The sequence below is a fragment of the Octopus sinensis genome, linkage group LG1 (genome assembly GCF_006345805.1).
Source record: "Octopus sinensis linkage group LG1, ASM634580v1, whole genome shotgun sequence".
Classification (NCBI taxonomy): Eukaryota; Metazoa; Mollusca; class Cephalopoda; order Octopoda; family Octopodidae; genus Octopus; species Octopus sinensis.
This window is the reverse complement of record NC_042997.1, coordinates 203,964,482-203,992,293: the sequence shown is the minus strand read 5'-3', so window position 1 is coordinate 203,992,293 and position 27,812 is coordinate 203,964,482. Positions and strand designations below refer to the sequence as shown.

Below are 27,812 nucleotides of genomic sequence, written 5' to 3'. Positions count from 1 at the left end.
GTGCATTTATCAATGTAGACAACTGTCCGTATGTAACATGCATACACTTGTCCGTGTGAAACAAGTGTCCACACGTTGATGCATACATGTGTGATGTGTGGTGGCCATGTAAGCATAGTTTAAATATGAAAAATACAACCTTTTGAGTTCAGAAACAATTCTAAAAAGATAATAGAAATCTCAACAGGACTTTTGGAGTTTTTTCATGTTTACTTGTAGTAATCCACTGTTTATCATTTATTTTGTGTGTGTGTGTGTGTGTGAGAGAGAGAGAGAGAGCCAAACAAAGTAAAATGGTTACACGATGGCAAAGATAAAAATAAAAAAAAGAGGACAACTCTGAGCAAAGTCAATGTCTATGGTTTGAAGAAACGTGAAAGAGTAAGGACAAATCAAGACAAGTATATTACATCATCGGTGTTTAAGGTTTGGCAATGTTGAATGGAATATATATTGTTGTTGAGAATTTCAGATTGAGATTCCAGAATTATCACCTGAACAAAAATTGTCATTTCAAATAGAAACATATAAAAAAATGATGATTTTTATCTTTCAGAAGAGTGCAGTTAAAAAATATAATACAATGTTATAAAAAAATTCATATCAATAATGAAATGATAGAGAAAAAAATTTTGATGGTGAACTGTGCGATTTATTAATAGCTAAAGGTACTTTTTCTGTTCTTTTTTTTATGTATTTGTTATTTTGCACCTTCAGAGTTAATGAAAATATATATATATATATAAAGTGCAAAAAGATAGATTTAAAATTTAAATTTACAAAATGTCAATAAGTTATTTATTAATTTGTTTTCTTCTTCAAATAGCAGGATTCTGATATCTCTTTTGTCATTCTCTGGAAGAGTAAGGAATAGAGTGTGGACGTGGAAAAAATAATTTATGATTTACAAGGAAAGATTTAATTAAGAATGAAACTTCCACTCAATTAGACAGGATATTGTATTTAGATTTCTACAGAATACAATAAGTCAACTCATTAATATCAATATATTTAAACCCTAAATTACATTAATCAAGCTAGCTTAATTCAGTAATTAGAGACAAAGAGAACTATTATAGTCTAAATATATGATGGTAAAATATAAGATAGTGTTGAGTATTAGCTAAAGAAATTATAAGCCAGATTAGAGCATGTATAAATCATGTCCAGCAGTTATTGTACTGAAGGACACAAGACCATAGATGTCACCTAGCAGTTAATTTGTCTTTTACACTTGTTCCTTATAAAATTATATCAGAGTGGAGACCAATCCTCTCATACTTCACTCAGGTGATTTAAAAAAAGAAAGAAAATATTTTAAATTTGCAAATAAGCTAGGATCTTTTTTGAGAATACACACAGACACGCACACACACAGGATGAATAAACAATAATAGGTGGGAGTAGTTCATTTATATGAGATGTGGCATAAGCATTTTCAAATGACAAGATGATTCTTTACAGCTGTTTCAAACGTACAACAACTGGGCAATGCTATAATGTTACAAGTATATGTAACTTATTACATAAAAGAATTTCTGTCACCTATAATTGTTTGTCCATCTTTCATCTGTTTATTAATCAATCAAGCTATATATTTCTTAGAGCCAACTCTTGTTTTGCAACAATTTCCTACTCTTTTCTCTTGAGTTCTATTTAGAAAAATTAAAAGATAACTTTTTTTTTCTTGGTTATATCACAGAATGTCAAAAATGTCTATTTATCTAATGTGTTGGAGAGATCATAGGTAAGATATGTCACATTAGAATATGAGTGACAGACAGACATAACTAATGCATCAAGATTCATCATCTTTCTTTAACTGAAGTGAAGAGAGAGTAAAAGAAGAAAACTATTTCACAAATAGAAAGTGATATCATAGTAAGACACCATATCGTATGGCAATGTACACCTGTAACACTATATTGTATGCCATCCAACAGTGTAACATCATGTTGTATGATGGTGTATAGTAATATCCTACTGTATAATGTAATATTGTATGACATGTTTACAACATGACATACCTCTGATAGGCTTTATAATTTAAGATCCAAATGTAGTAAAGGAAGAGTTATTGATTTACGACAGTATTGATAAATAAAGTGTGATATCTGTAGCAAATAGTTACCCTACCTCAGACTTTCAACAAATCTTCTCTCACACACACATGGCAGGAAATTCACTGCTATGGGCAGTAGCATTCATTTCAAACAAAAATATTGGTGAGAACTAAGATGGTTTCAAAACAATTCATAATCTCTAATTTAGGTGAAACTAACTTGTAATAATATTAAAAAAAAATTAAAATGGAGAATACAAAGGTTTTATAAACTTTTGAATTTATGGATGAATTTAAATAGGTTAGTTAATAAATCCCAATAGTCGTTAACTCTGATTATTATTAACTCATGTAAACAATTCTGCAGTGATTTACTGACAAACTGCAATATAGTTTTTTCTATTTTTACATTTTAGTTGATGACACTTGTTAATGCTTGAAGCCTCTTAATACATCTCTCCATCCCTGCAAAGATAAGAAAAAACACAAGTAAATATATACACATACTATAAAATATACTAGCACTATGACCCTGCAACGCCGGGTCATAGTGCTAGTGCATGCATGCACACATACACACGAGTACTGTCCAAATCTCCAACCAATCACATACAGCTAGCTGGCATTCAATTGGCGTATCAAGTTTCGGGCAATTTGATTGGGTTTTGGATAGAAAATTCACAAAAAAGTCACTTCTATTGATTTTTCATGGCTTTGCAGGGTGACTGGGGAAATGTAAAGATGTGTACGACCACCCTTGGACGGTTTTGAATGACCATAGAATGTGCGAGCCCTCTAACTGAAAAATTGTGGATTTGTATAAAGGACACACACACAGACAGACAGTTTGCCATTTATATATAGAGAGATAAGTATGGAATCAGAAGGTGCGAGAAATGAATACAGGTTTATTATTTCCATATATGATGATTACAGCTGTTTTGCACACATTTACAATAATATGCATACCCAGCATATTACTGTGTATTCACATACAGATGTACAGAGAAAACTAATTATATGATCATATACTTATTATCATCATCATCGTCGTTTAATGTCCGCTTTCCATGCTGGCATGGGTTGGACAGTTTGACTGAGGACTGGCGAGCCAGAAGGCTGCACCAGGCTCCAACCTGATTTGGCAGTCTCTACAGCTGGATGCCCTTCCTAATGCCAACCACTCCGAGAGGGTAGTGGGTACTTTTTATGTGCCACCAGCACAAGGGCCGGTCAGGCGGTTCTGGCAATGACCACACTCAAAAGATGTTTTTTACGTGCTACCTGCACAGGAGCCAGTCCGGCAGCACTGGCAACGACCATGCTCAAATGTTGTTTTACACGTGGAACATTCTAAATCCAATACACACACACACACACACACACACTGCAATACATAAGATAAATTTCAAAATATGCAACAAGAAGTGTGATCATTTAGACATGGAAAATCTGTCTCAATGAATTCCAACTGAACCAAGCAAGCATGAAAAAAAATGGATATTAAGAAACGATGATGATGATAACTTTTCTTGTTCCTGCTACCAAAACTGGGGGTGAGAGAAAGAGGCCCTTAGTTTCTAAACAAGTCCCTTAGGTACTAGTAAATATGAGAGGCAAGACACACATACATCTGTGAAATACTCACCTGCTCCCACCTATAAACAATTTGGTGTAGAAGGATAAATGAAATTCAGAAAGTAGAAATTAGTAATTAAAGATTAGTAATTAAATAAACAGACTTACTCAAGCATTGTTATGTCTTCAATGAAGCCTATATTTTGACAAGAGTCAAGGTCTGTGTAGGCTACCGGCCAGCTAGGAGAGAGAGAAAGATAAAGAAATTAATTAATCATTACAAAAATAATAATTAAAGCTGATTATGAACTTATGGTGTAGGAGTGCAACTTCTTAAATACGTATTTTATCACATAATATCATAATAAAGGAAGGTCTGACAAAAGTTTGGAGAAAAAGCATCCTTACTACACCCAAACAGCCTGCTGATAACACATTTTCTCTAATCTTCTGCAAAATATTCTTATATTTGATAAAAGGAAGCTTTCCCAAAATATATTAGAAACTTTAAAGAAGCTGTACAGGGTGACACCATATCAGGTCGTTTTCTTTATTTATTGACATCACTTTACATATTTTGTCTGACTTCTCATCTACATTGCTTAACTGTTTTGTTACCAAATTTCTTTTGAAATACAGTCTTTGTCTCAATTAGTTTTAAAAATAATAAAGAATTTAAAATAACTTTGTCCTTATTAAGCTGGTGCTTAAAACATAAACTAGTGTGACATTCTAATTCTCAGTCATTTTAAAACGGGGAGTTTGTACCATAAAACCAGAGGCAGTTACAGGCAGGTTGGTATCAAAACGGATAAAGATCTTAAAAAGTAACATTTACACTCAGAACATTAACTTGAGGAATATGCTGTTAAGCATTTTGTTTGGCACAGCAATGATTCTGCCAGTTTGCCACCCTAAAGAATGAATTGTTATTATATGGATTCTCATTGTTCCACATGCACTCTTTGAATTATTAAAATATCTTGGAGTCTTTTTTTTTTTTAAAGTTAAAATTCTGATTTTTTTTTTCTTGAAAATTTGAAATATAATCATCAAAACAAATTCAAGTTTTACACTAGATTTTCTGTCCTAGCAAGTGAACAAAAGCTGGTCGTTGAGAAACACATATTGAACAGAAGGGCTTCACTTATTTACTGGCCAATATGTATTGAAGAGGAGAGATTCAAAGTTACCTGCAGTAGTAGTCTAATAAATAGGTAGATATGTTTTTTTAAATGAGAGTAACTGGTCAGTAATTACAGAAGTCCAGCAGATTAGTGTTCTAGGAAATGGAGTATACACTTGTATACTTTCTAAATTTTAGGAGAAATGCGATAATGCAAGAAGTTAATTTAATAATCAAGGGAGTTAAATCTGGTGATTAACAGCGAGAGCCTCATTCAAGAATTGTTGGTTTTTTTTTTTTCCTTATCTCTCTCTATATAAAGCTGAAGCTGTCTGTGTATGGCAGGTTTAGTAGCCTTCAACTAACACTATCTCCTCTGAGACCCTGCGGCGCAAGTTGACCAAAATTGAGATTATGATAGAAGAAGGCTTGCTCTTCCTTCCATAGAAGAAAAAATTCAAATCGGACCATGTTAAGACCAGAAATTATTTACATCAAAAAGGTGCTTTTTTTCTGAAAATCCCTATTTTTTACGATTTTTGACTGCTGTGTCACCATTTTTCGGTGTATTTCAACCAGAAAAATGTTCACTTAAAGAGAATAACAAGCTACATAATGCAAAATTTTTACTTTTCAAAAATTCCAATTCTAAAGGGTCGAAACAAACCTGAGCAACGCCGGGCGATACTGCTAGTAATTGATAAAACTATGCATCGATAAGTAAGGAAATTGTAATCAAGGGGTTTTAATTATGTGATGAGTAGAATTAGAAGCAATATGAGATTAAAACGTTTAATAGTGAAGTAGAATGACCACATCTGAGGAGACTCAGATTTAGAAGTGGGCTGGATTATTTCCAAGCTTGGTTCAGATGAGAATGTCTGAGTATATACAATGAGAGATGAAAGAAAACTCATTAACCCCTTTAGTAATTGCATCTTTTTATTTTCTCGGTGGCTTGTTTACAAGAGAATTATAATAGATTTGTCAGCTGTAATAAAACAATCCAAATTTTTTGTCTGAAGTAATTTCATTTACAAATTTCGAAAGCAATGACTTGTAGAAGCAGTTCTACATATTTAGCCAACTGACAGAAATCCGATGTGAAAAATATTTGCAACTCTGATGTAGCCAATATAGAAAGTGGGGTCATTTAACTAACCCCAATGATTATAATGTGTAGTTATAAGAGTAGGAGTTGAAACGATATGAGTAACCATTTAGTTAATCATAGATGGAACGCAGGGACAATCTGGATCCGAGGGTTTATAAGGAGGAATGAAGGAGGGATTCTTAACATTGAATTATATAGACAAAAGAAAATTCTGTTGAAGTTTAATAAGTTAGAAATAGAATTTTTTTTTCGGGGGTTTTATCTGCAGAAACAGAGAGTATTTAGTATTAAGGTCCAACTGTAAGATAGAGATATTTGTTTTAGAAAAAGTGAATATCATATAAGAGGTGATTGTTTTTTTATGGGTTTGATCACATGGTCTGCAATAGCTGTACTAGAAATGATCATAATTATTGGAAATGCTTATTACAACAGTTCCATTAAATTTAAATTCTTTTGAAAAATCCAAACAAAAGTCTTTAGCACATATTATCGGTTAAATATTAAACATCTTTGATAAATTAAGAAAGAAGATGTGATGGTAATACAGAAAAAGTTGCATCCTTAAATAAGACTCCATAATATCTAAACACTACTACTACTACTGCTACTACCACTTATGAAACACCATCATCATTGTTTAACGTCTATTTTCTGTGCTGGCATGGGTTGGATGGTTTGACTGAGGTCTGGAGAGCCAATGGCTGCACCAGGCTCTAATCTGACCTGGCAATGTTTCTACAGCTGGATGCCCTTCCTAAAACCAACCACTCCAAGAGTGTAAAGGGTGCTTTTCACGTGCCACCGGTACAAGAGCCAGTCAGGGCGTACTGGCATCAACCACATTCAGTTGGTGCTTTTTATATGTCACTGGCAGAGACCACGTTCGAATGGTGCTTTTTACATGCCACCAGCTCTAATAATTCCTGTCAATGTCTATATTCATGCAAATAAGTAAAGCTAGAACTTATATTAAACCTTTTGACACCAAACAGCCTGACGCAGCTCCTGTGTCTATGATACAAATTTCCAGTTTGAAGTGATGTAAATCAAAACCATTCATTAAAATTTCCTGTTAATTTATGTTCCAAACACCAGCTTAATTATAACAGTTATTTTATTAAATTCATTATTTTCAAAGTTAAGTGAAACAAAGGGGAACGAAAGAGTTAAACTTCTCTTATCAAAAAATATTTAATTTGTTTTATGTAAAACTGTTACAATAATACCATTGAATTATAAATATAGTTTTTTAAAAAAAGTATATTTTTTTTAACTAATAGTTCTTTGTTTCTGTATGTGAGTATAAAAATAAATTATAAGACCAATTGTCCCAACTATTTGTATTGGTGTCTGTAATTCTTTCATTTTTTATAATTACTCAACATTTTATCATTGGTTATATATAAGAATAGGTGTCAACAATAGTGAATGTTTTAAGTTGTATAATGAAGCATTTATTATTAAATATATTAATAATAATAATAATAATAATAATGAAATTATTGTATACAGTGCTCAGGTGCACCACAACTTGTCAGAGTGCATATAAAGCATCTGCAGTAATGTACAAATGTCTGGGAAGTGAACAGTGTATGAGCCAGATACATGCTTGCGTGTGTATGGAGGGGAGAAAATCAGGTGTAGTGTTGGCAAATCTCAGGAAGCATGGAAGTCCTGAAGGATGCAGTGCTTCCATACTTCCTGAGATTTATTTAATAATAATAGAGGATATGTTTTAATAATGTTATAGATCAAAACAAATTTCAAAGAATTTCAGTAAATGCTTTACCTTGTGGCTCTGCATGTAAAAAAGATGATTCGTTTCAATTTTTTGTTGTAGAAGAAATAATTGAAGGACCAAATGCAGCCTTCTTCTCCAAACGGATCTGAGACCAAATCTGGATTGTAACTGTAAATGAAACAATCAAATCACTGTTTATTTTTAAAACAAAGAGATGAAGATACAAGTTTTGATACGATGGAGTTATATGTAAGCACTTTGTCTTAGAATGAATTTCTATAAAATTCTTATGTTGAAGGCAGCCTTGTGAAGTTGTAAATTAATAGGCATCAGTTTTGGGTAGATGATGATGATTACAAATATACACAGAAATGATTGTGTTTTCAGTATTGTTGCCAACTATTGACTAAAATGATAAAAAATATTAAGAAATATCTGACCATTCAAAAGAATTATTATTACTAGAATTGACATTACACTAATTTATTTATCTAATTGTGCATAAAGAATCGTTACTGCTCTAATTTCACAATTACAATCATCATCTATTAACATCCGTTTTCCTGGCATAGGTTGGATGGTTTGACAGGAACTGGCAAGCCACAGATCTGCAAGATAACTCTACTCCACTATAGAGTGGCAGTCTATTTTACAAGTTGTCTTTCTTTACTTCTATGATTAAGGACGTTCCAATCCTGACCATGCTGCCTCTTTGTACATAGTATATTTAGCACATCATCATCCAATGTATTCTATATATTTTAAGACAAAAGGGTGTTATTTGGGGGAGATTTGATTGCTGTCTCTGATAGATCGAATAAGTCATGGAGGCTCCCTGGTAAGCTTACCTGTTACATAAGTTTCCCTATACGCTTTCTCCACAAATAGATAAACAAACTTGGAGATTAGAGTTGCTCTTTGTCTTCACATCACAAGTGTCATCCATTTCCAGTCTTCTGTGAAAACATGTCTGGTCTCAGGGAAATATTACCTTACTTGGAAACAGAAGGGTTGGCAACAGGAAGAGCCATCCAACCGTAGAAAATCTACCTCAACAAATTCTGTTCAATCCAAGCAAACATGGAAAAGTAAACATTAAACAATGTATGTGTGTCTCCCCCCTAGTGCAAGACACCTGTTTCTGTCCCTCTATCATACTTTAACCTCTAGACACCTGGCATAAAGTCATTGCCCTCACTACTACATGTCCCTGTTCAGTTGAGGGGTTTTGTCTTGCAAGTTACTTGGTGACACATAAAAAGCACCCAGTAAAAAGCTGACACTCCACAGGTTACAACAGTGAGTGTTCCAGTCGAGCTGATCAACAGAACAACTTGCTCATGAAGTTAACGAGCAAGTGGTTGAGCACTTTTTCTTCCTTTACAAATTGAACTCCAATAGTCAATAAATCAAAACGACCGACAAATACATAGAGAGAAGGGAGAGAATATATTTACCTGAAGATGTCACAATCAGTTAAAGAAATCTCTTCGTCGATGGTTGCCCAAAGTTGCTGCTTAAACACACTGAAGGAGTCCCCGATAACGGCAGACAGTTGGTTGTTTATCGTATTCACCACACTCTGATAAACAAAGTAACATAAACAAACAACTACAAACAGTAAGGAATTTTCTTTCACAAAGACACACTAACAATCTCTTGGTCACTCAACAACAACAACACTGCTGCCAATGTATCACTCAAGAATACCTTCCATGTTTTATGTCATCCTTTCACGGCTGCAGCACAATTTCCCCCTTGTGTAGGTTAAACAACTGACAGGAAGTAAGGTCGGGTCTTCAGTCAAAGCCTTTCACTTAAACAATCAGAAACACAAGCCACTCTGTAAAAAACCAAATAGCCGACCCCTTTAACCTCGGGGAGAGGAGGTTCATATTCGTCTGTCCTCTACCCATTGACCTGTCCAACATGGGTGACCCTACCAGGAGTGTAAACTCCAGTTGGCATAGCTCTCTGGGTCATAGAGGCACACAAGCCACCCCACCACGGCAAGGTATGAACCACGGGGCAGAGACATACCGTGTGTGTGTGTGTGTGTGTGTGTGTGTGTGTGTGTGTATGTGTATGCATGTAAGTGTGTGTGTGTATATGTACGTATGTATAAGTAGTGAAGTTTGTAAATTTAGATGAGTTTGTTGTATACAAGAGAGAGAAGAGCAAACTAATGTTTGGTGGAGGAGGGTCTGACCCTCAAAATTTGCAAATTCCACTAAGAATTTTTGCCAAAGAGCTACAAGTCTTTTTGGATTTGTTTATTTTTAATTCTTTTACGTGTATGTATGCATGTGAACAAAGCATGCATATGCAAATAATTGTGTTTGCGTGTATATATGTACATGTGTATGCAAATAGATTCATAAATATAGCAATGTTCATCTACTCTTAAAAGCGCACGTGTGTGTGTGTGTGTGTGCAAGTAGGTCCATCAAAAAATATTAGCAACGTCGATCTATTTTTAAAAGATCAATAAACATTCTAAACTTATTTAATTACCTCTTGACTTTAATTTGAAATACTTCAATACATTCTAAAACGAATTATATTTTTTGTAAAAAATAAAATATATAGAAATAAAACTATAATTTAAGTGTGCCATTTATACTAAGATAAATAAAGCTGCTAATTTGTTGCAAGTATGTAACTGTACTGAAAGAAGGCAATTTTTAAAGGTTACACTTTCTCTAAAATTCTTATAAATTCCAATTTTAATATATTTTTTTTATCAAACTGTAGTTTTCAAAATTCTGTTATTATTGAAGATTTCAACAACATGCTTCAGTCAGAAAACTAATTTTTATTCAATGTGACATACATTTTTTAATGTCTTACATTTGTATCCCTTTTCTTCTACCATTACTTTGCAACATTCTCTCTCTCTCTCTCTCTTTCTAGCTCCTGTTTGATTATCAACCTCTATTCCAATTAGTCTTTCTCTTTCCCCCTTCTCTCTTTCTGTCTGTTTGTGTGTGTGAGTGTGTGTCTTTCTCCCTCTCTCTCTCTCACACAAACTTTGGTTGCATCCATTTCCCTGTTATTTCATTTAATACTTTTTCATCTTCCCCTTGCTCGTTCTAATACTTTCACTTTCTTTCCTCAAAGCATTTTCTCTCTCTCTCTCCCCATCACCTTTATTCAATTGTTTAATTAAAAATAAGTGATTACAAAGCATTTTTTTGAAATGTTTTGAGAATATCAGAGAAAATATCAAAATTACTCAGAAATTTTTCATTCTAAGCTTTATACATATTGGCAGACATGCACAACAATTTTGCACAAGCAAATACGACACACATTAGCGAAATACTGCTCGGCAGGCAGTGTTTCTGCTAGTTTCTTAATACCAAATCACTATGGGTTTCTCTAATTGTACATCCCAATGTGACACAGAAATACGTGTCCTACAGTCCAATGGCATCATTTATGGTCCAATGGGGTACTTTTCACAAACACTGTTTATAAGGAGAATTTCTCTCTTAAGACATTTTTAGCAGCAAAGGATTTTTGCCACATTCAAGTGTACACAAACATGTTAAATGTAATTGTATAAACCTATATTTCAATCAATGCTGCTTAGTAAACATCTAGCTAATTAGAAAATTAAAATTTTCGTATTCACAAAAATGTCAATTATATACAACAAAAAGAAGCATATTTTGAAAGCTACCCCCAATGCAGTTATTTGTTTTATATTTGGCTTAGAAATACTTTGAAACTAGCAAGTTTCCATATTTATATATTTCTCACATTCAAACTAGAGATCTGATAGCCTTTATTTTCCTATATTTACTTATTTATTATATAGCAACTAAGGTGATGTCTAGGAGATAAATTAACATTAAATTTTTAAGGAAGGTTTTCATTTAAGTCATTTTAAAAAAGGTGAGTTGATATTAAAGGTATTCAGGGAATATGATTATATTTTCCTAGTTTTCATTTGTACTGTTGTATTTTATGTTCTGTCTATTATATCTCATATTATCCAGTAAATTTCATTAGGAAATCAAGCTAATCTGACTTTATGTATTTCAAACTTGCTCTCTCTTCATGTGCGGGTACAGAATGAAAAGAAAACAAACAATAATGAGATAGAGGGAACCCACATGAACAGAGGTACCTTACAGCCAGTTTCTTCCCAAACATACACCAACCAAAAGTACCTGAGAAAGGAAGAGTTGAAGGTGTTAAAGTGTACCTGTACAGAGAATTCTTTACTGAATTCTTCACTTTTGGCTTTGCTGAAATCATAGTCTGGTTGGAAAGAAGCATTCAATGTGGAGATCAAATAAAACAATGTCTTTGTGGATATTGTATCACAAAGAGGCCCTTCTCCATCGCTGTAACTATGTGAGGTTAGTCTGAAAAGAAAGTTTACACTCAATCAGATTGATCTTCAAACTCACTGCAACATTAAACAGAATCAGGAAAAACAACATTAACACAATCATTTTAATAGACATATTTAACCCACGTGTCTGGACATTGCTATTTCTAAACTATTACATTGCTAATGTCCTTGAAGATGCCCCTTCTCTTCTACTCTATTATATAAATCAGAGGTATTATGTCTATACATCATCATCATCGTTTAGCGTCCGCTTTCCATGCTGGCATGGGTTGGACGGTGCAACTGGGGTCTGGGAAGCCAGAAGGCTGCACCAGGCCCAGTCTGATCTGGCAATGTTTCTACGGCTGGATGCCCTTCCTAACGCCAACCAGTCCATGAGTGTAGTGGGTGCTTTTTACGTGCCACCTGCACAGGTGCCAGACAAGCCTGGCAAATGGCCGCAGTCGGATGGTGCTTTTTACGTGCCACCGGCACGGAAGCCAGTCAGGGCGGCACTGGCAACGGCCACGTTTGGATGGTTCTCTTATGTGCCACCAGCACTGATATCACAGCGACAATTTCCATTCATGTTGAAGAATTCCTTTTTATATGTATCACCAGTGGTGGACTGGCCAGGATGCCAGCATGCCCGAAGGCAAGTGGGCCCCTGCGCCATTAGAATCCACATATGGGGGCCCCATGCCCTCAAGTCTGAGAATTTTTTATTCACTGCCGGAAGAATGCATTAATTATTTCAGCCTGTGTTTGTAGTCAGTTGAAAAGAATACTTTTAGCAAAAAAAAAAAAAAATTAAATGATAGCACTGTAGTTGCGGGTGGGTCCCCTTAGTCTCCTGGCAACCAATATTTTTAGACCCAGCCCACCACTGTGTATCACTTATAATAGAAGACACTTGTCCAGGATGCTGTGCATTAGAACTGAACCACAATACACCATGACAAATGACGACATACTCAACCTATGTCAACGTATCAAGTATTAAATAGCAATTAATAGCAATTATTTTCTAAGAGCAAATTATAACAAGCAGTTAATTAAAATATTCAAAAGAAGTCAACTTACTGGTTTGGGCTCTGTGAAATTAGACCCTGTGGCGGGGATAATGCTTGTAAGTCATTTGGAGAGAAACCACCATCAGTGCTAATTGCTTTAAATAATCTTTTATCACTTCCAGCCATCTTACACGAGTAACTTTCCAACCTGAAATAATAGAAGAGAAAAAAATAATAATAAATCATCGTATACAATGTGAACAGTGAGAAGCAAAACAATGGCGAGTATATTTATTCTTAATATGTTCCAACAGGTTCAAACATGAATATGTGAACTACTGTTGTGTTTTATCATTGGACAACTCTTTTGAGACAAATGCGTGTCACTAACATACTTGATTCATTAGCATAAGGAGACCTTGGGACATCCGATGTTTTGACATCATTGTGTCTCATCAGTAAAAGCACTCTGGACTAATGAATCGAACAAGAGTTCATGGCTCTTCTTTATAATTTCAGCAAATAAATCATTTGCTGATATCTGCCAAGTGCTAATAAATCCTCATATCCATGGTGAACAGTAAGACTCAAAACAATGACATGCATATTTATTTGTAATATATTGCAGCAGACTTGAAAATGAATAGCTTAGATCTGTTGGAACATATTAAGAATATGTTTTTTTAAATGTTATTTCTTAGTGCAGTGAAAACCAAACCAATACAAATAAATATTTAAGCCTCAGCATAGAAAAGTACTGACTACTAATAAAAGAAAAGCTTTAGTCAATCAGCAAAATTATCCTACAGACCTAAAACCAATTATATACAAATTGCATTTCTGTACACAAATTGGCAACCCCACTAGTGATGGTGCCACATAAAAAGCACCCATGCTGGTGCCATGTAAAAAGCACCCAGTACATTCTGTAAAGTGGTTGGCATTAAGAAGGGCATCCAGCCATGTCAAAACAGGCAATTGGAGCCTGGTGCAGCTCTCCTGCTTTCATGCGCCTATCAAACCATCCAACCCATGCCAGCATGGAAAATGGACGTTAAATGACAGTGGTGGGAGGAGGAGGAGGAGGAGAGGAGGAGGAGGAGGAGGAGAGAAGGAGAAGAAGAAGAAGAAGAAGAAGAAAGAAGAAGAAGAAGAAGAAGAAGAAGAGAGAAGAAGAAGAAGAAGAAGAAGAAGAAAGAAGAAGAAGAAGAATAAGAAGAAGAAGAAGGAAGAAGAAGAAGAAGAGAAGAGAAGAAGAAGAAGAAGAAGAATAAGAAGAAGAAGAAAGAAGAAGAAGAATAAGAAGAAGAGAAGAAGAAGGAAGAAGAAGAAGAAGAAGAAGAAGAAGAAAGAAGAAGAAGAAGAAGAAGAAGAAGAAGAAGAAGAAGAAGAAGAAGAAGAAGAAGAAGAAGAAATTATATATTTCAAAGTGATTCTACTGCAGAAGTTTACCACTATTTAGCTATTTCAAGAGCATTAGTTAGTGAACAAGTGCTGTACAGAAACTCTTGAATCAGACAGAAAAAAGCTCAAAAATATTCTTACATTCAACTTTATTGTCATTGAATGGAGTCTTTATTAAGAGACTTTATTTAGCTTAAGTAAAAAAAAAAAAATGTTCTAACTGAAATTTAGGTCACATGTTTACTGATAACATAGTTATAAATATAAACCTATCTTGTCAGCTCCTAGGTCAGCCAGCCCACTGAAGCTGCAAACTTAATAATTAAAGGCATCCAGCCATGACCATAAGGAGTAACTAAGACTATCTAATATGTCATTCCCCCACTTTTTTCTCTTTTGAAAAATGGTTTGATATGAAATGAGGAAAATTTGGATTTCTAGCAGGTCAAGAGACCCGCATAGAGGTTGTTGGCACAGCTATTTTACAGTCTATCCATTGAGACAAGATAGCAATAAAATATCAAATGATCCTCTACAACAAGACAACTGTTCCAATCTGTCTTTCCTTTTAGGGAGTTAGGATATTTTAAAGAATGAATTCCTGATAGAAATTACTTGTTGTCATCATCACCATAGGTGCAGGAGTGGCTGTGTGGTAAATAGCTTGCTTACCAACCACATGGTTCCGGGTTCATTCCCACTGTGTGGCACCTTGGCCAAGTGTCTTCTACTATAGTCTCGGGCCGACCAAAGCCTTGTGAATGGATTTGGTAGACGGAAACTGAAAGAAGCCCGTCGCATATATGTATATATATGTATGTGTGTGTGTATATGTTTGTGTGTCTGTGTTTGTCCGCCCCAACATCGCTTGACAACCGATGGTGGTGTGTTTACATCCCCGTAACTTAGCGGTTCAGCAAAAGAGACCAATATAATAAGTACTAGGCTTCCAAAGAATAAGTCCTGGGGTCGATTTGCTCGACAAAAGGCAGTGTTCTAGCATGGCCACAGTCAAATGACTGAAACAAGTAAAAGAGTAATATAATCTAGCGTCTGTGTTCAATGCTGGTATGTGTTGGACGGTTCGACAGGAGCTGCTGAACCTGAAGACAGAACTGAGCTCCAGTGTCTGCTTGGGTATGATTTCTACAGCTTGATGTCCTTCCTAATGCCAACTAATTTACAGAGTGTACTGGCTACTTTTTACGTGACACCAGCACCAAGTAAGGTCACCAACAGTAACAAAGACAAGAAGAGTATTCAGGAGAAGTAATACTCGTCTCCATCCTAAGTTTTGCCAGGAATGAGTACTGAAAAACAGTTTATACAATCAACGCCTTTTTTTTTCTTTTTGTAAAATTTTGACTTAGCAAGTAAAAAAAAAAAAATGGGAAGACCAATAAGGATCAAAGTTGAGGAATACTGGAATGTTTTGGTCAAAGGAAGGAACATCAAAGTCAGAAATGGGAAATCAAGTACGAAGTGCAAATGAAATTTATGATCCACAACAGGACAGGGTTTTAATTTCAAAGTACCACAGTGGAAACTAAAATTGGAGACAGTACAAAGGACGTTGAGAGTTCAGTCTATAAGCTCAACGGTGGTTTTAGTTTGATATCACAAAATTAACTGGAAATAAATTTTAAGAATCTTAACACAAATACATTCTCATTCTATGCCACATTAATTTATAAGTTTAACTACAACTTGAAGAAATTTATGGATAGCAACTCCACGAGTATGAGATAAAAAGCACACCATACACTCTGTAAAGTGGCTTTTGTTAGGGAGGACTTTCGGATCCTTTCGGTTTGAACGGCAGTTTTTTAAAATAAGTTCCACGTAACTAAACACTTTTAAACTTCATATACTGGTAGAATGTGTTTATAAAACATCTTTTTCTCTTGGCTTTATTGAGAAAATTCTATAGTTTGTAAGATATTTGTTTTTTTTTCTTCAATTTCAACCAATCAATGACGTCTATTGAGGTGAAAACATGTGCTGTATGAATATGTCCCTCGTTTAAGAAACAGATTGGGTTTATTTACATTTGTGAAGAAAAAAAGATACCCTTCCCCCTAACCCTAAAACAGATTGAAATGCAATCAATCGTTACTAGGGTCATAATTATGGGTGACAATTTCAGATGACAACACTAGAAAAAATTGCTGTCCAAACCGAAAAGATGCCAAAAAAAAAAAAATTGGAGCCTGATGCAACTCACTGGCTTGCCAATATGGAAAACAACTGATGATGATGATGAAGAAAAAGAAACAGTTTTAGTCATGGTTATGCATGTAAGTAGTTTGCTTTGTAACTACGTAGTTTTAGGTTCATGACTGCATGGCACATTGTGTAATTTTCCTCCTACTGTAGGATAACGAATGCCTTCTGATTTTAACTGGTGAAGGAAAACTGTAAGGAAGCTTGTTATATGCGTGTGTGCGTGTGTGTACATATATACCTGTGTGTATGAAATTGGCATTTTCACTTCTTCACATGAGAGTACTTAAAATTGTCATGGTTGCATTGAAGTGAAATAATACATTTTGTAGCTCTGCAGTTTTGCGAAAAAAATTCCCTTACTTGAAAAAGTGGTAAGAGTTAATAATAATAATAATAATAATTGTGTACAGTGCTCAGGTGCACTACAACTCATCTAAAGTGTATATATAATCAGGTGAAGTTTCGGCGGATTTCGGAAAGCATGAGGGCCTTAAAAGATGCAGTGTCATGGCAGTCAACAACTGACGCAGGCAGTTTATTCCATGCTTCAGCAACTCTGAGCGTGAAAAAATGTTTCCGAAAGTCATGGGAGCTGTATTGTTTTCTGACTTTGTAGGCATGTCCATGTGTGTTAGACACATGGAGATCAAAAAGGTGTTCAGTGTTGTTGTTGGTGAGGTGGTTGATAACTTTGTGGGTGTTTACCAAGTCCGTCGCCAAACGCCGGAGCTTCAGTGAATCCATGCCCAGGGAAACAAGGCGCTCAGAATATGGTAGGTGTCTGATGGAGGGTATGCGTTTGGTTGCACGTCTCTGGACAGATTCCAGGAGGTCAATGTTCTGTGCAAGATAGGGGTTCCAAACTGATGATGCGAATTCCAAGTGTGGTCGTACCATAGCTGTATACAGTTTTAAATAGATGGCTGGAGAGCAGCTAACAAAAGTCTTGCTGAGTGATGCCAAGACACCCTCGGCCTTCCTGACAATCTTAGAGATATGCTTTGACCAATGCAGATCACTGCTGACAGTGATGCCTAGGTCACGCTCGCAAGAGGATTTCTTGATATCAGTGTTGTGGAGGGAGTATGTGAACGCAGGGTTTTTTCTCCCAAAATGCATGGTGGTACACTTGTCCACAGCCAGTTTCAGTTGCCAGTCTGTGATCCATTGCTGCATTGTGTCTAGGTCTGATTGCAGGAAAGAGTTGTAGACATCAGGATCTGTCCTCTTGATTTCAAGGTACAGCTTGATGTCGTCTGCATATTTCAATACTGTGGCATTCTTTAAATTGGCATCTATGTCGTTAATGTATGCCACAAACAAGAGGGGGCCAAGGACAGATCCCTGTGGTACACCCGATGACATCTCATATGGTGTAGAGTGCTGTCCTAGAACTGTGACTACCTCCTTTCGGCTGAGGATGAAGGATTTCAACCAGTTAAAAAGGTCATCCCCCACACCCATTGCAGAGAGTTTCACCATAAGCCTTTTGTGTGGCACAGAGTTGAAAGCCTTAGCAAAGTCAAGGTAGACAACATCCACCCATGAGCCACTGTCAGTAATCTGAGTAATGTCCTCAAGGAACTCGACAAGCTGGTCACTGCAGCTGGAGTTAGGGACAAATCCATATTGTGAGGGTCGGATGAGACTGTGAGAGCTCCAGAAGTTCCAGAGTGTTTCTCTGACACACGATTCCATCAGTTTTGCAATACAGCTAGTGAGACTGACTGGGCGATAGTTGACAGGTGATGTGCGGTCGCCCTTTTTGAACAGAGGAATGACACTGGCAGTTTTCCACTGCTCCGGAGTAGCACCATTGTTGAGACAGTACTGGAAGAAAATAGAAAGCTGGTGTAAAAGGAAGTGCCTGCCACGTTTGAGAAGCAGGTATGTAACTCCATCGAGACCAGGGGAGGCATAGTTGCGCTTATTTTGAAGGTGACGTCACAGCATTGCAGGTGTAAATTCCATAGTTGTTATGGAGTTTGCTGTTAGTGATGGTGAAGATGGTACATTTTGACTTTCAACAGTGAATATGTTTGCATAGCACTCGGCAATGAGTTCTGCGCATTCCTTGGGGTCGTCAGTGATCTGGTTTGTGTGAGGGTTGCGAAGAGGGCCCACTGGAGAGTGAGGTCTCTGCTTTGAGTGCACATATTTCCAGAAAACCTTGCTGTCAGGATTGGCTGCTATGCACTGTTCAAATTCAAGCACTGCTTTTTTTGTCACTTGCTTGAGATGGTTGGAGGATTTATTCCGCTTCTTCCTGTTGGTGTCTGATTTATGCAACCTGTATTCCCGTTCAGCAGTCCGACGTTCCCTCCTGGCAAGTCGGACCGCTGAAGTTTCCCAAATTGCCCTTTTGGGGCGGTTCTTCTTTTTTTGTTTACGTGGCACTGATGCTGCACATGCTGCCCATATTGAGTCCAGGATACGCTGGAGTATAGTATTCACATCTCCAGAGTTGTAGAATTCACGCCAGTTTGGGTGCTGTAGTTCAGTGTGGTACAGGTTCCAATCTGCTCTCTTCCAATCGAAGGAAGCAGATTGGAGATGGTTCAGGTTTGTTGCCCGCAAGAGCCAGATTGGCGATGATCATAGCATGATCAGAGTCACCTAGAGGTTCCTCCGTAGTGCAATTGATAACCGCTTCAGGAGTTGTGGTGAAGAGCAGGTCCAGGGTGTTGTCGCCTCTTGTTGGAGAGGTGACTACTGTGACCAGTTTGAGTCCAGCACAAGCTCAACAAAATCGTTTGCACTCTGTGGCCAATGGAAGGTCTCCCAATCGATCTCAGGATGATTGAAATCGCCTGCAATAAACACATAAGTGGCTGTTTTCCTGGCAGCAGCTCGGAGGACATTGCAAAGCTGTGTGTCCCGATGGTAACTTGGGGGACGATAAACAACGCCAAGCAGGAGTGTTGACATGGTCATACGCACGTCACAGAAAAAAACTTCTTCTTGTGATTCATGGAACCTGGCAATGAAAATAGTTTCTCAAATAGGTGTGCCGGTGACACGTAAAAAGCACCATCCGAACGTGGCAGATGCCAGCGCCGCGTGACTGGAATCCGTGTTGGTGACACGTAAAAGCACCAACTGATTGTGGCTGTTTGCCAGCCTGCTCTGGCCCCTGTGCCCGTGGCACGTAAAAAACACCCACTATACTCACAGAGTGGTTGGCGGTAGGAAGGGCATCTAGCTGTAGAAACACTGTCAAACCAGACTGGAGCCTGGTGCAGCCTCCATGGCTTACCAGACCCCAGTCGAACCGTCCAACCCATGCTAGCATGGAAAACAGACGTTAAATGATAAAAATGATGATGTATCCATCCAACTGATGCTAACATAGAAAAATAGGCATGAAACAAGCAAACAAATAAAAAAAAAGCCAGCATTTAAACCAGCTATAACAGGCAGTTTTATGTTCAAATTTGCCAGATCTTGCCTCTCATGCCAACCCTACTATGTGATTCTAAACATTAACAGCTACCTCATCAAAATCTCAAAGCTACAAGATAATGATATGATTAAGTGAAAGAAGACTCGGTAAGCCAAGTGATATCATAGCCATGGCTGATGTTAGTATCGCATATCTGGCCGATTTAAAAATACCCTTCTATCGTCAGGCAATATGCTGTGTGTTGAGTCAAGTGAAATTGTAGATGTAGTTGATGCCCATGCCGGTGGCACATAAAAGGTACCCACTACACTCTCGGAGTGGTTGGCATCCAGCTGTAGAAACCTTACCAAATCAGATTGGAGCCTGGTGCATCTTCCTGGCTTGCCAGTCCTCAGTCAAATTGTCCAATCCATACCAGTATGGAAAGCAGACGTTAAATGATGATAATAATGATGATAAAAGTGAATAAAAAAGCTTTACTTTTGACAGAATGCTAAGAGGTTTAAAGAGACTAAAAAACCCAGTAGAATTAATAGAAATTTCAAATCAAATGAAACTGTTTTCAGCTTCATATATTTAAAAGGACTGTCATATGATATGAACTGAATCATCATCATTATCGTTTAACATCTGCTTTCCATGCTGGCATGGGTTGGACGGCTTGACTGACGACTGGCAAGCCAGAAGGCTGTACCAGGCTCCAATCTGATCTGGCAAAGTTTCTACAGTTGGATGCCCTTCTTAATGCCAACCATTCCAAGAGTGTACTGGTTGTTTTTTACATGCCACCGGTACGAGGGCCAGTCAGGCGGAACTGGCATCAACCACACTTGAATGGTGCATTTTATGTGCCACCAGCATGGGAGCCAGTCAGGCAGCACTGGCAACAACCATGCTCAAGTGGTGCATTTTACGTGCCACTGACATGGAACCAAACAGCTTCCATAGGTAGAATCAATTAGCCTCAATATTAAGTGAAGGGTGGCTGGACTAGAATGACAGAAACTAGCAAAGTTATATCTTTACCTTCTGAATTCAAATTGTTTTCCATCATTGGGCACAGCAGGCATATATTGTGGTTGATTTCATCAACTAGACTCTTCCCTCTCTCACCAGTATAACAGTATTTGTATAAACAACCAAAGGTGTGCTGTGTGGTTGAGAAGCTTCGGGTTCAGTCCCACTGCATGACACCTTGGGCAAGTGTCTTCTACTATAGCCTCGGGCCAACCAAAGCCTTGTGAGTGGATTTGATAGACGGAAACTGAAAGAAGCCCAACGTGTATATATATACACACACATATACATATTGGCTAAACTGGCAAAATGACCATTCCGAAATATAACAATATATATATATATATATATATATATATATATATATATATATATATATATATATGTGTGTGTGTGTGTGTGTGTATACGCTTGTGCGTCTGTGTCTGTCCCCCAACATCACTTGACAACTGATACTGGTGTGTTTATGTCCCCGTAACTTAGCAGTTCGGCAAAAGAGACCTGAGGATTGGGTATAAGAAGTACAGAGAGGATATAGGGGAATGTTCAATGAGAGTGTGAAGGGATATGTTTAGAGATGGGCAAGACACTGTGTGTGTGTGTGTGTGTGTGTGTGCATGCACACACACACGTGTTAGAACCAAATGCTGTGGTTTGGGAATTGAATCTAATAATTTTTTAAAGCTGAAATTAAAAATTGCATGTGAATAAAAAAGCAAGTTAAAACTGATGATGGAGTTAAATTTAAAATAATATAAATATATTGGCGTCAGGAAGGGCATCCAGCCGTAGAAACACTGCCAGATCTGACTGGGCCTGACGAAGCCTTCCAGCTTCACAGACCCCAGTTGAACCGTCCAACCCATGCTAGCATGGAAAGCGGACGCTAAATGATGATGATGATGATGATGATGATGATGATGATGAAATCCAGGTTCAAACTCCAGTTTTAAACTGCTGCTGCTGCTGCTACTACTACTACAACAGATGTCTATGAAAATAGTTGTTTTATCAATACAAAGTTTAAGCTGTAGTTCATTCCTTGAGAGTTATGCTTGAGTCACAGATGGTCAAGTCAATCAAGTGATGACTTATCAGCCAGAGGGACAATAGTTTGTATCATGTCACCATGGGAAAGACATTTATTCTCAATGATCAAGTCCCTCTGCTGTTGTTTAACCCAAGGTCAGATAAGATCGAACACATCTTTGTCTTTTAATTGTTTCAAACATTAGACTATGGCCATGCTGGGGCATTGCCTTGAAAAATGTTAGTAGAAGCCAGTGCTTATTTTAGTAGAAGCCTGGTACTTGCTCTATCAATCTCTTTTGCCAAACCAGGCTTAGAAAAAGGCGGTACTGGGGTTAAGCCATTTGATTAAAATTCTTCAAGGTGGTGCCCCATCATGGCCACAGTCGAATGACTGAAACAAGTGAAAGATAAACAAATAAACTATTCACACACACACACGAATATAACAGCAGTTGTTAATAACCCCAATTAGACTAGTTTCCACTACAAGATAGGTAGGTAGGAGCACTCCGTCGGTTGCGACGATGAGGGTCCCAGCTGATACGATCAACGGAACAGCTTGCTCGTGATATTAACGTGCAAGTGGCCGAGCACTCCACAGGCACGTGTACCCTTAACGTAGTTCTCGAGGAGATTCAGCGTGACACAGATTGTGACAAGGCTGGCCCCTTGAAATACAGGTACAAGAGAAACAGGAAGAAAGAGCAAGAGAAAGTTGTGGTGAAAGAGTACAGCAGGGTTCACCACCATCCCCTGCCAGAGCCTCGTGGAGCTTTAGGTGTTGTCGCTCAATAAACACTCACAACGCCCGGTCTGGGAATCGAAACCGCGATCCTCCGACCGCGAGTCCGCTGCCCTAACCACTGAGCCATTGCGCCCCCACTACAAGATAGACCCAAAAGAACAACTGTCGCGTCACTATGGCGCCCCCCCCCCACCTTACCCACCTCCTCTCTGACCACAAGCAGAATTTACAGGCATAACAGGAACAGACTGGTCAGTGGGACAGCCAAGTAGGCGACATGTCCAGATTGCTACATTATACCCCACCCCGTATCGCCATAAAATAAACCTAGCCTTTGTGATATTCAACTAGGCGGGAAAATATTTTATTTCAACCGGTCACCTACACGACATAGGTCTGTTCGACCATGGCGACCTAGGGCTAAAAGCCACCTCGGATTCGTGAGCACAACACATACACACACACTAGAACATGTTCATCACTATCGTATGTCGTCTTCAACAATGATAAAGACCAGTATGCAACAGTCACAAAATCCGGCAACAAATGATAAACAAATGCCGAGTTTTTGGTGTAAACACGAACACACAGTTGTTATTTACAGAAGAACCACGCCCCTAATATCGGAACGCATAAACATTACTGATTCACTCATCTAAAATGAGGGAAGCTTCTAAATGGTCGTTCGACTAGCTAGAAGTAACAACCAAATTCTTCGCATCATACCATTACAGTTTTAAAGTTCGGATACATTATATATATATATATATATATATCCTAGAAAACGGTTTTACATAATCCTTGATTTGATAGAGATATCAGCCGAACAGCCCTCAATTCAGTCGTTTTTCGTTTCGGGGAAAATTGAATTGCGCATATTGGGTAATGTAGGGCGACCTTGGTACTTAAGTAGTTTTCACTTAGGTAAAAATGTTTTTTTCCCAGGGGATTTTCTGCCGGTAAATTTTTTGCTTTCACTTTCGTTGGGCTTTCCCACAATTATTATTAGATTTCCGCATAGGAAAACGGCAAAATGAGTAATAAGCTTTGATAGTGTCGAGTGACGTCTGTAAATGTGATGGTAGCTTGTTCTGTTAGAGATAACAGTTCAATCTCTCATATCATACCCTAACTACTTAAAAAAAAGAGACATGGAGATATTAGGAAATGTACTCCTCTCTCTCTCTCTCTCTCATATATATATATATATATATATATTAATAATAATACTGTAATTGTTCCTTTGTTGTTGTGTTTTTGTTTCCCGTTTGGATTAAAATTATATATATATATATATGTATATATATTATATTATATATTAAGGGCATTACTACAAGTAAATGCCTCACGCTATGAGGGACTCAAAGTCAAAACTACCATAATAAATGATGATTATGATTATGTATAAAAAATAAAAGTTAAAATATTTTAAGTATTGTAGAAGTATAACCGATTTTATTGCACATTCAATTGTAACAATAAAGTTTTATGTGGACCCCGGTTGAGAAGCACTGACCTAAAGCAACTTTGGCCGTTATCCCATTTGGGATGATTAATAATCTCAGAGGAAAGGACAAGGGTATGGGAAGCGTGAAAGGAAAGGGGTACAGATGCATGAAATCGAAATGTTTGGAAAACCTTTTTCAGAATCGAAATCTCTGTTGAATGGAACAAAAATAATAAACAGAAAAAGATGGTTTCTTAGAATATGGAAGGTTTAGCTATTCCAAAGAGAAAGTTTCTTGGCCGTTTCAATGAAATCCAAAGCGTTATGGCATAAGAGTAGTTGTGCTGTTCATGCCTTGGCATAAGAGTAGTTGTGCTGTTCATGCCTTTCTCAGAGGTATTCTGTAAAGTGTTGTGCGTATTGTTTCGGTTGAAAGTTACAAAAGCGACTCAAGTTTCGTGCATGGTACTTGATAATTTGTGTCTCCCGATTAAAAAGAAAATATATACGTGTGTATGTACATATATAATATATGTATTCATGTACAGAATCGCAAATACCTGGTTTGTTCGTTCAACCAAAGCGATCAAAGAAGAAAAGGATCCCATCACCTTTAAACGGAGTCTGGACAGATTTCTTCAAGGAATACCAGATAAGCCACCCATACCTGGATACAACTCACTCAACAAGAACTCACTACTTGAATAAATCACAAACAAAACTCGACTTAAACAGGATTTAGATAATCCTATTAAGTTAGACATGGCCTGGACCAATCTTTGGTCGAAACATATCTAAGTTTTACCTAAGTTTTTCTGCATGTATGTATGCATTAGTTAGCCATGGTAGGGTATAAATGGATAAATCGAGCAAAGAAAATAACAATAACAGACAAGCAACAGCAACAACTCGTTTTATTATTGTTGTTATTAAGGCGGCGGGCTGGCAGAATCGTCAAGCACGCCGAACCAAATGCTAAGCAGCATTTCGTCCGTCTTTACGTTGAGTTCAAATTCCACCGAGATCGACTTTGTATTTCATCTTTTCGGGGTCGATAAAAAAAGTACCAGTTGAACACTGAGGTCGATGTAATTGATTTGTCCCCTTCCACGATATTGCTGGCCTTGTGCTAAAATTTGAAATCATTATTACAATTATTCGAGCTGGCAGAGCCGTTAGAAGACCGAACAAAATGCTTAGGGCATTTCGTCCGTCTTTACGTTCTGAGTTCAAATTCCGCCGTGGAATAAGTAACAGTTGATTACTGGGGGTCGATGTAATCGACTTATACCATCCCCCAAAATTACAGGCCTTGTGCCTATAGCAGAGCGGCGAGCTGGCCGGAGAGTTAGTTCACCGCTTAGAGGCACTTCGTCCGTCTTTACGATCTGAGTTCAAACTCCGCTGAGGTCGACTTCGCCTTTTATGCTTTCGCGGTCGATAAAATAAGTAGCAGTAGAGCAGTGGGATCGGTGCAATCGATTTGCCCCCTCCCCCAAATTTCAGGCCTCGTGCCTTTACTAGAAACAATTATTATTTAGGCAAACATTTTAGTAAAAACTCCGTTGATGCCATACCTCGACGATCCATTAAACACACAAAATAATAACAAACCCAGTCTATAAGACAACACAAAATACATTAGGCTATACCATTCATCATATATCTGAAGGATTAAAATCCAGTTTCCATAAGAAATAAAACGACAAAGAGAGAGAGAGAGGGAAAAAACAAAACTATTTTAACGTTCGCTTCATTAGTCAGAGATAATTAAATGTTAACTTTTTCCAGCTTAACTCATTGAAAGAGAATGCAAAAATATCGTTATATTTCCATGGTTTTAAATGAGTCATCATCATACATTGGTGATGTCTTTTGATAAAGTATGAACACCTCAACATCTCTATTTTTTTTTTACTTCTTTCTTCTCCGAATTTGAAGGAGGCGACAAATTAATAAACTGGACGGGTTTTGTTATATTTTATGTATTTTGTGATATTTCTGTTTTATTTATATTTAGTGTTACATTTTCTGTTTTTCTTACAGTTTGTTTAAGTGGGTCATCAAGGTTGTATTTATAAACCGGATTGTTTGATGTTTACTCGGGTTTTTACATCGGAAAAGAGGAGTTGCTGTAGCTGTCGTAGCTATTATTGTTTTCGTACAGCGATGATGGATAGCTTATATATACACACACATATATATATATATACACATATACACACATATATATATATATATACACACACACACACACATATACACACCACACACATATACACACACACACACATATACACACACACACATATACACACACACACACACACATACACACACACACACATATATATATATACACATATATATATATATATATATATATATATATATACTTACACATATACACACCTCTTTCCTATAAAACTGAATCCAAAATTAGATTCGATTCCCCAAGTCATTTCATGTTCACTCCCTAGACCCCAATTCCGTCTTCTTCTATCAAAACTAAACGAAATTCCATTGAAGGTTGCAGCTAATTGTTTCCATAGTCACATATTCACAGAATACTCTGTTTCTTAAAGTGCAAAACGATAGAAACAAACAGCCACACAAAATGTTATATATATATAGAGAGAGAGAGAGAGACAGAACAGGCTTACCTTCCATCTATTTGACAATTCTCCTGGGTCATCGACAGTTTGGAAGTGATGGCCTCAAATTTGGAATTATCCAAAAGCTTCATCTTGAATCACTGTTTAATGAAATCCGGCTTTATTTATACGTTATGCAACCAGAGCAGATTCAAACAGAAATCAATCCCAACGATAAAGACGTCGATGAAGATATCTGCGATGTATATTTAGAAAGAGATTGTTGTTTAGTGGCGCCAAACAGATGAAGAATGCTTTGATACTGTTGAATGAGAAGTGGCAGAATATGGCAGTTTTGTTGTTGTAACTGAGATTTCCAAAAGAAAATATAGAGTCTGTGATGTTCCCTGTTAAACTTCAATAACATATACTTATGGTGTTTACACAACTAGATTGATTTTCGCAAAATGCTCGCCGAAGTGTTGCAATTTTCGTGAGTTTTTGTTTATCGTAAACAGAGCAAGAAGGATGCCGTGATGAAGATGACATGAGTAAGTATAGTTGTGTGTTCAACAATAGCATGATCGACAAACAGGTTGGAAATAGAGATATTGTTGTGTTGAAACGGTGGAGCAGATAGATCAGTGATTGATGTCGGTAGATTCACAGTTGAATGTTGCAGCGATGTCGTTTTGGCAGAGACAAGAGAATGTCACTTAAAAGCAAAATATAAACAGAACACTTGCTGGGATTATCTCGTCTGGCAGAAAAAAACGCCCAGAAACCACAGTCAATATACACACATATATATAGCAGCCGTTTCAGAGAATGTCCCTTGTTCAGACAGAAAGCATATACTTCAAGCTATTTCCTAACAACAGTCGTCAAAAAACCCACAACTCGAACTTCCAAGAAAGCTACACCGCCATTAGAGTGAACAGATTAAGATTACCCAGAATTCC

The 27,812-nt window shown here is 37.2% G+C and overlaps 1 protein-coding gene and 1 long non-coding RNA gene across 2 annotated transcripts; one reads left to right on the top strand and one right to left on the bottom strand.

The window, feature by feature from the left end:
• Positions 1 to 79: 79 nt before the first annotated feature.
• On the top strand, positions 80 to 15,078 carry LOC118765842. Its single transcript, XR_005001738.1, has 3 exons — positions 80 to 215; positions 4,432 to 4,435; positions 15,023 to 15,078. It is a non-coding gene; the product is annotated as an uncharacterized LOC118765842 (long non-coding RNA).
• Positions 2,471 to 27,812, bottom strand: LOC115210826 (repressor of RNA polymerase III transcription MAF1 homolog). The gene is made up of 7 exons (XM_029779577.2): positions 26,920 to 27,812; positions 13,053 to 13,190; positions 11,838 to 12,000; positions 9,082 to 9,206; positions 7,673 to 7,792; positions 3,809 to 3,880; positions 2,471 to 2,527 (listed from the first exon to the last, which is right to left on the bottom strand). Exons 1-7 carry the CDS (start codon positions 27,000 to 27,002, stop codon positions 2,509 to 2,511), a joined length of 720 nt encoding a protein of 239 aa, XP_029635437.1. The 5' UTR covers positions 27,003 to 27,812; the 3' UTR covers positions 2,471 to 2,508.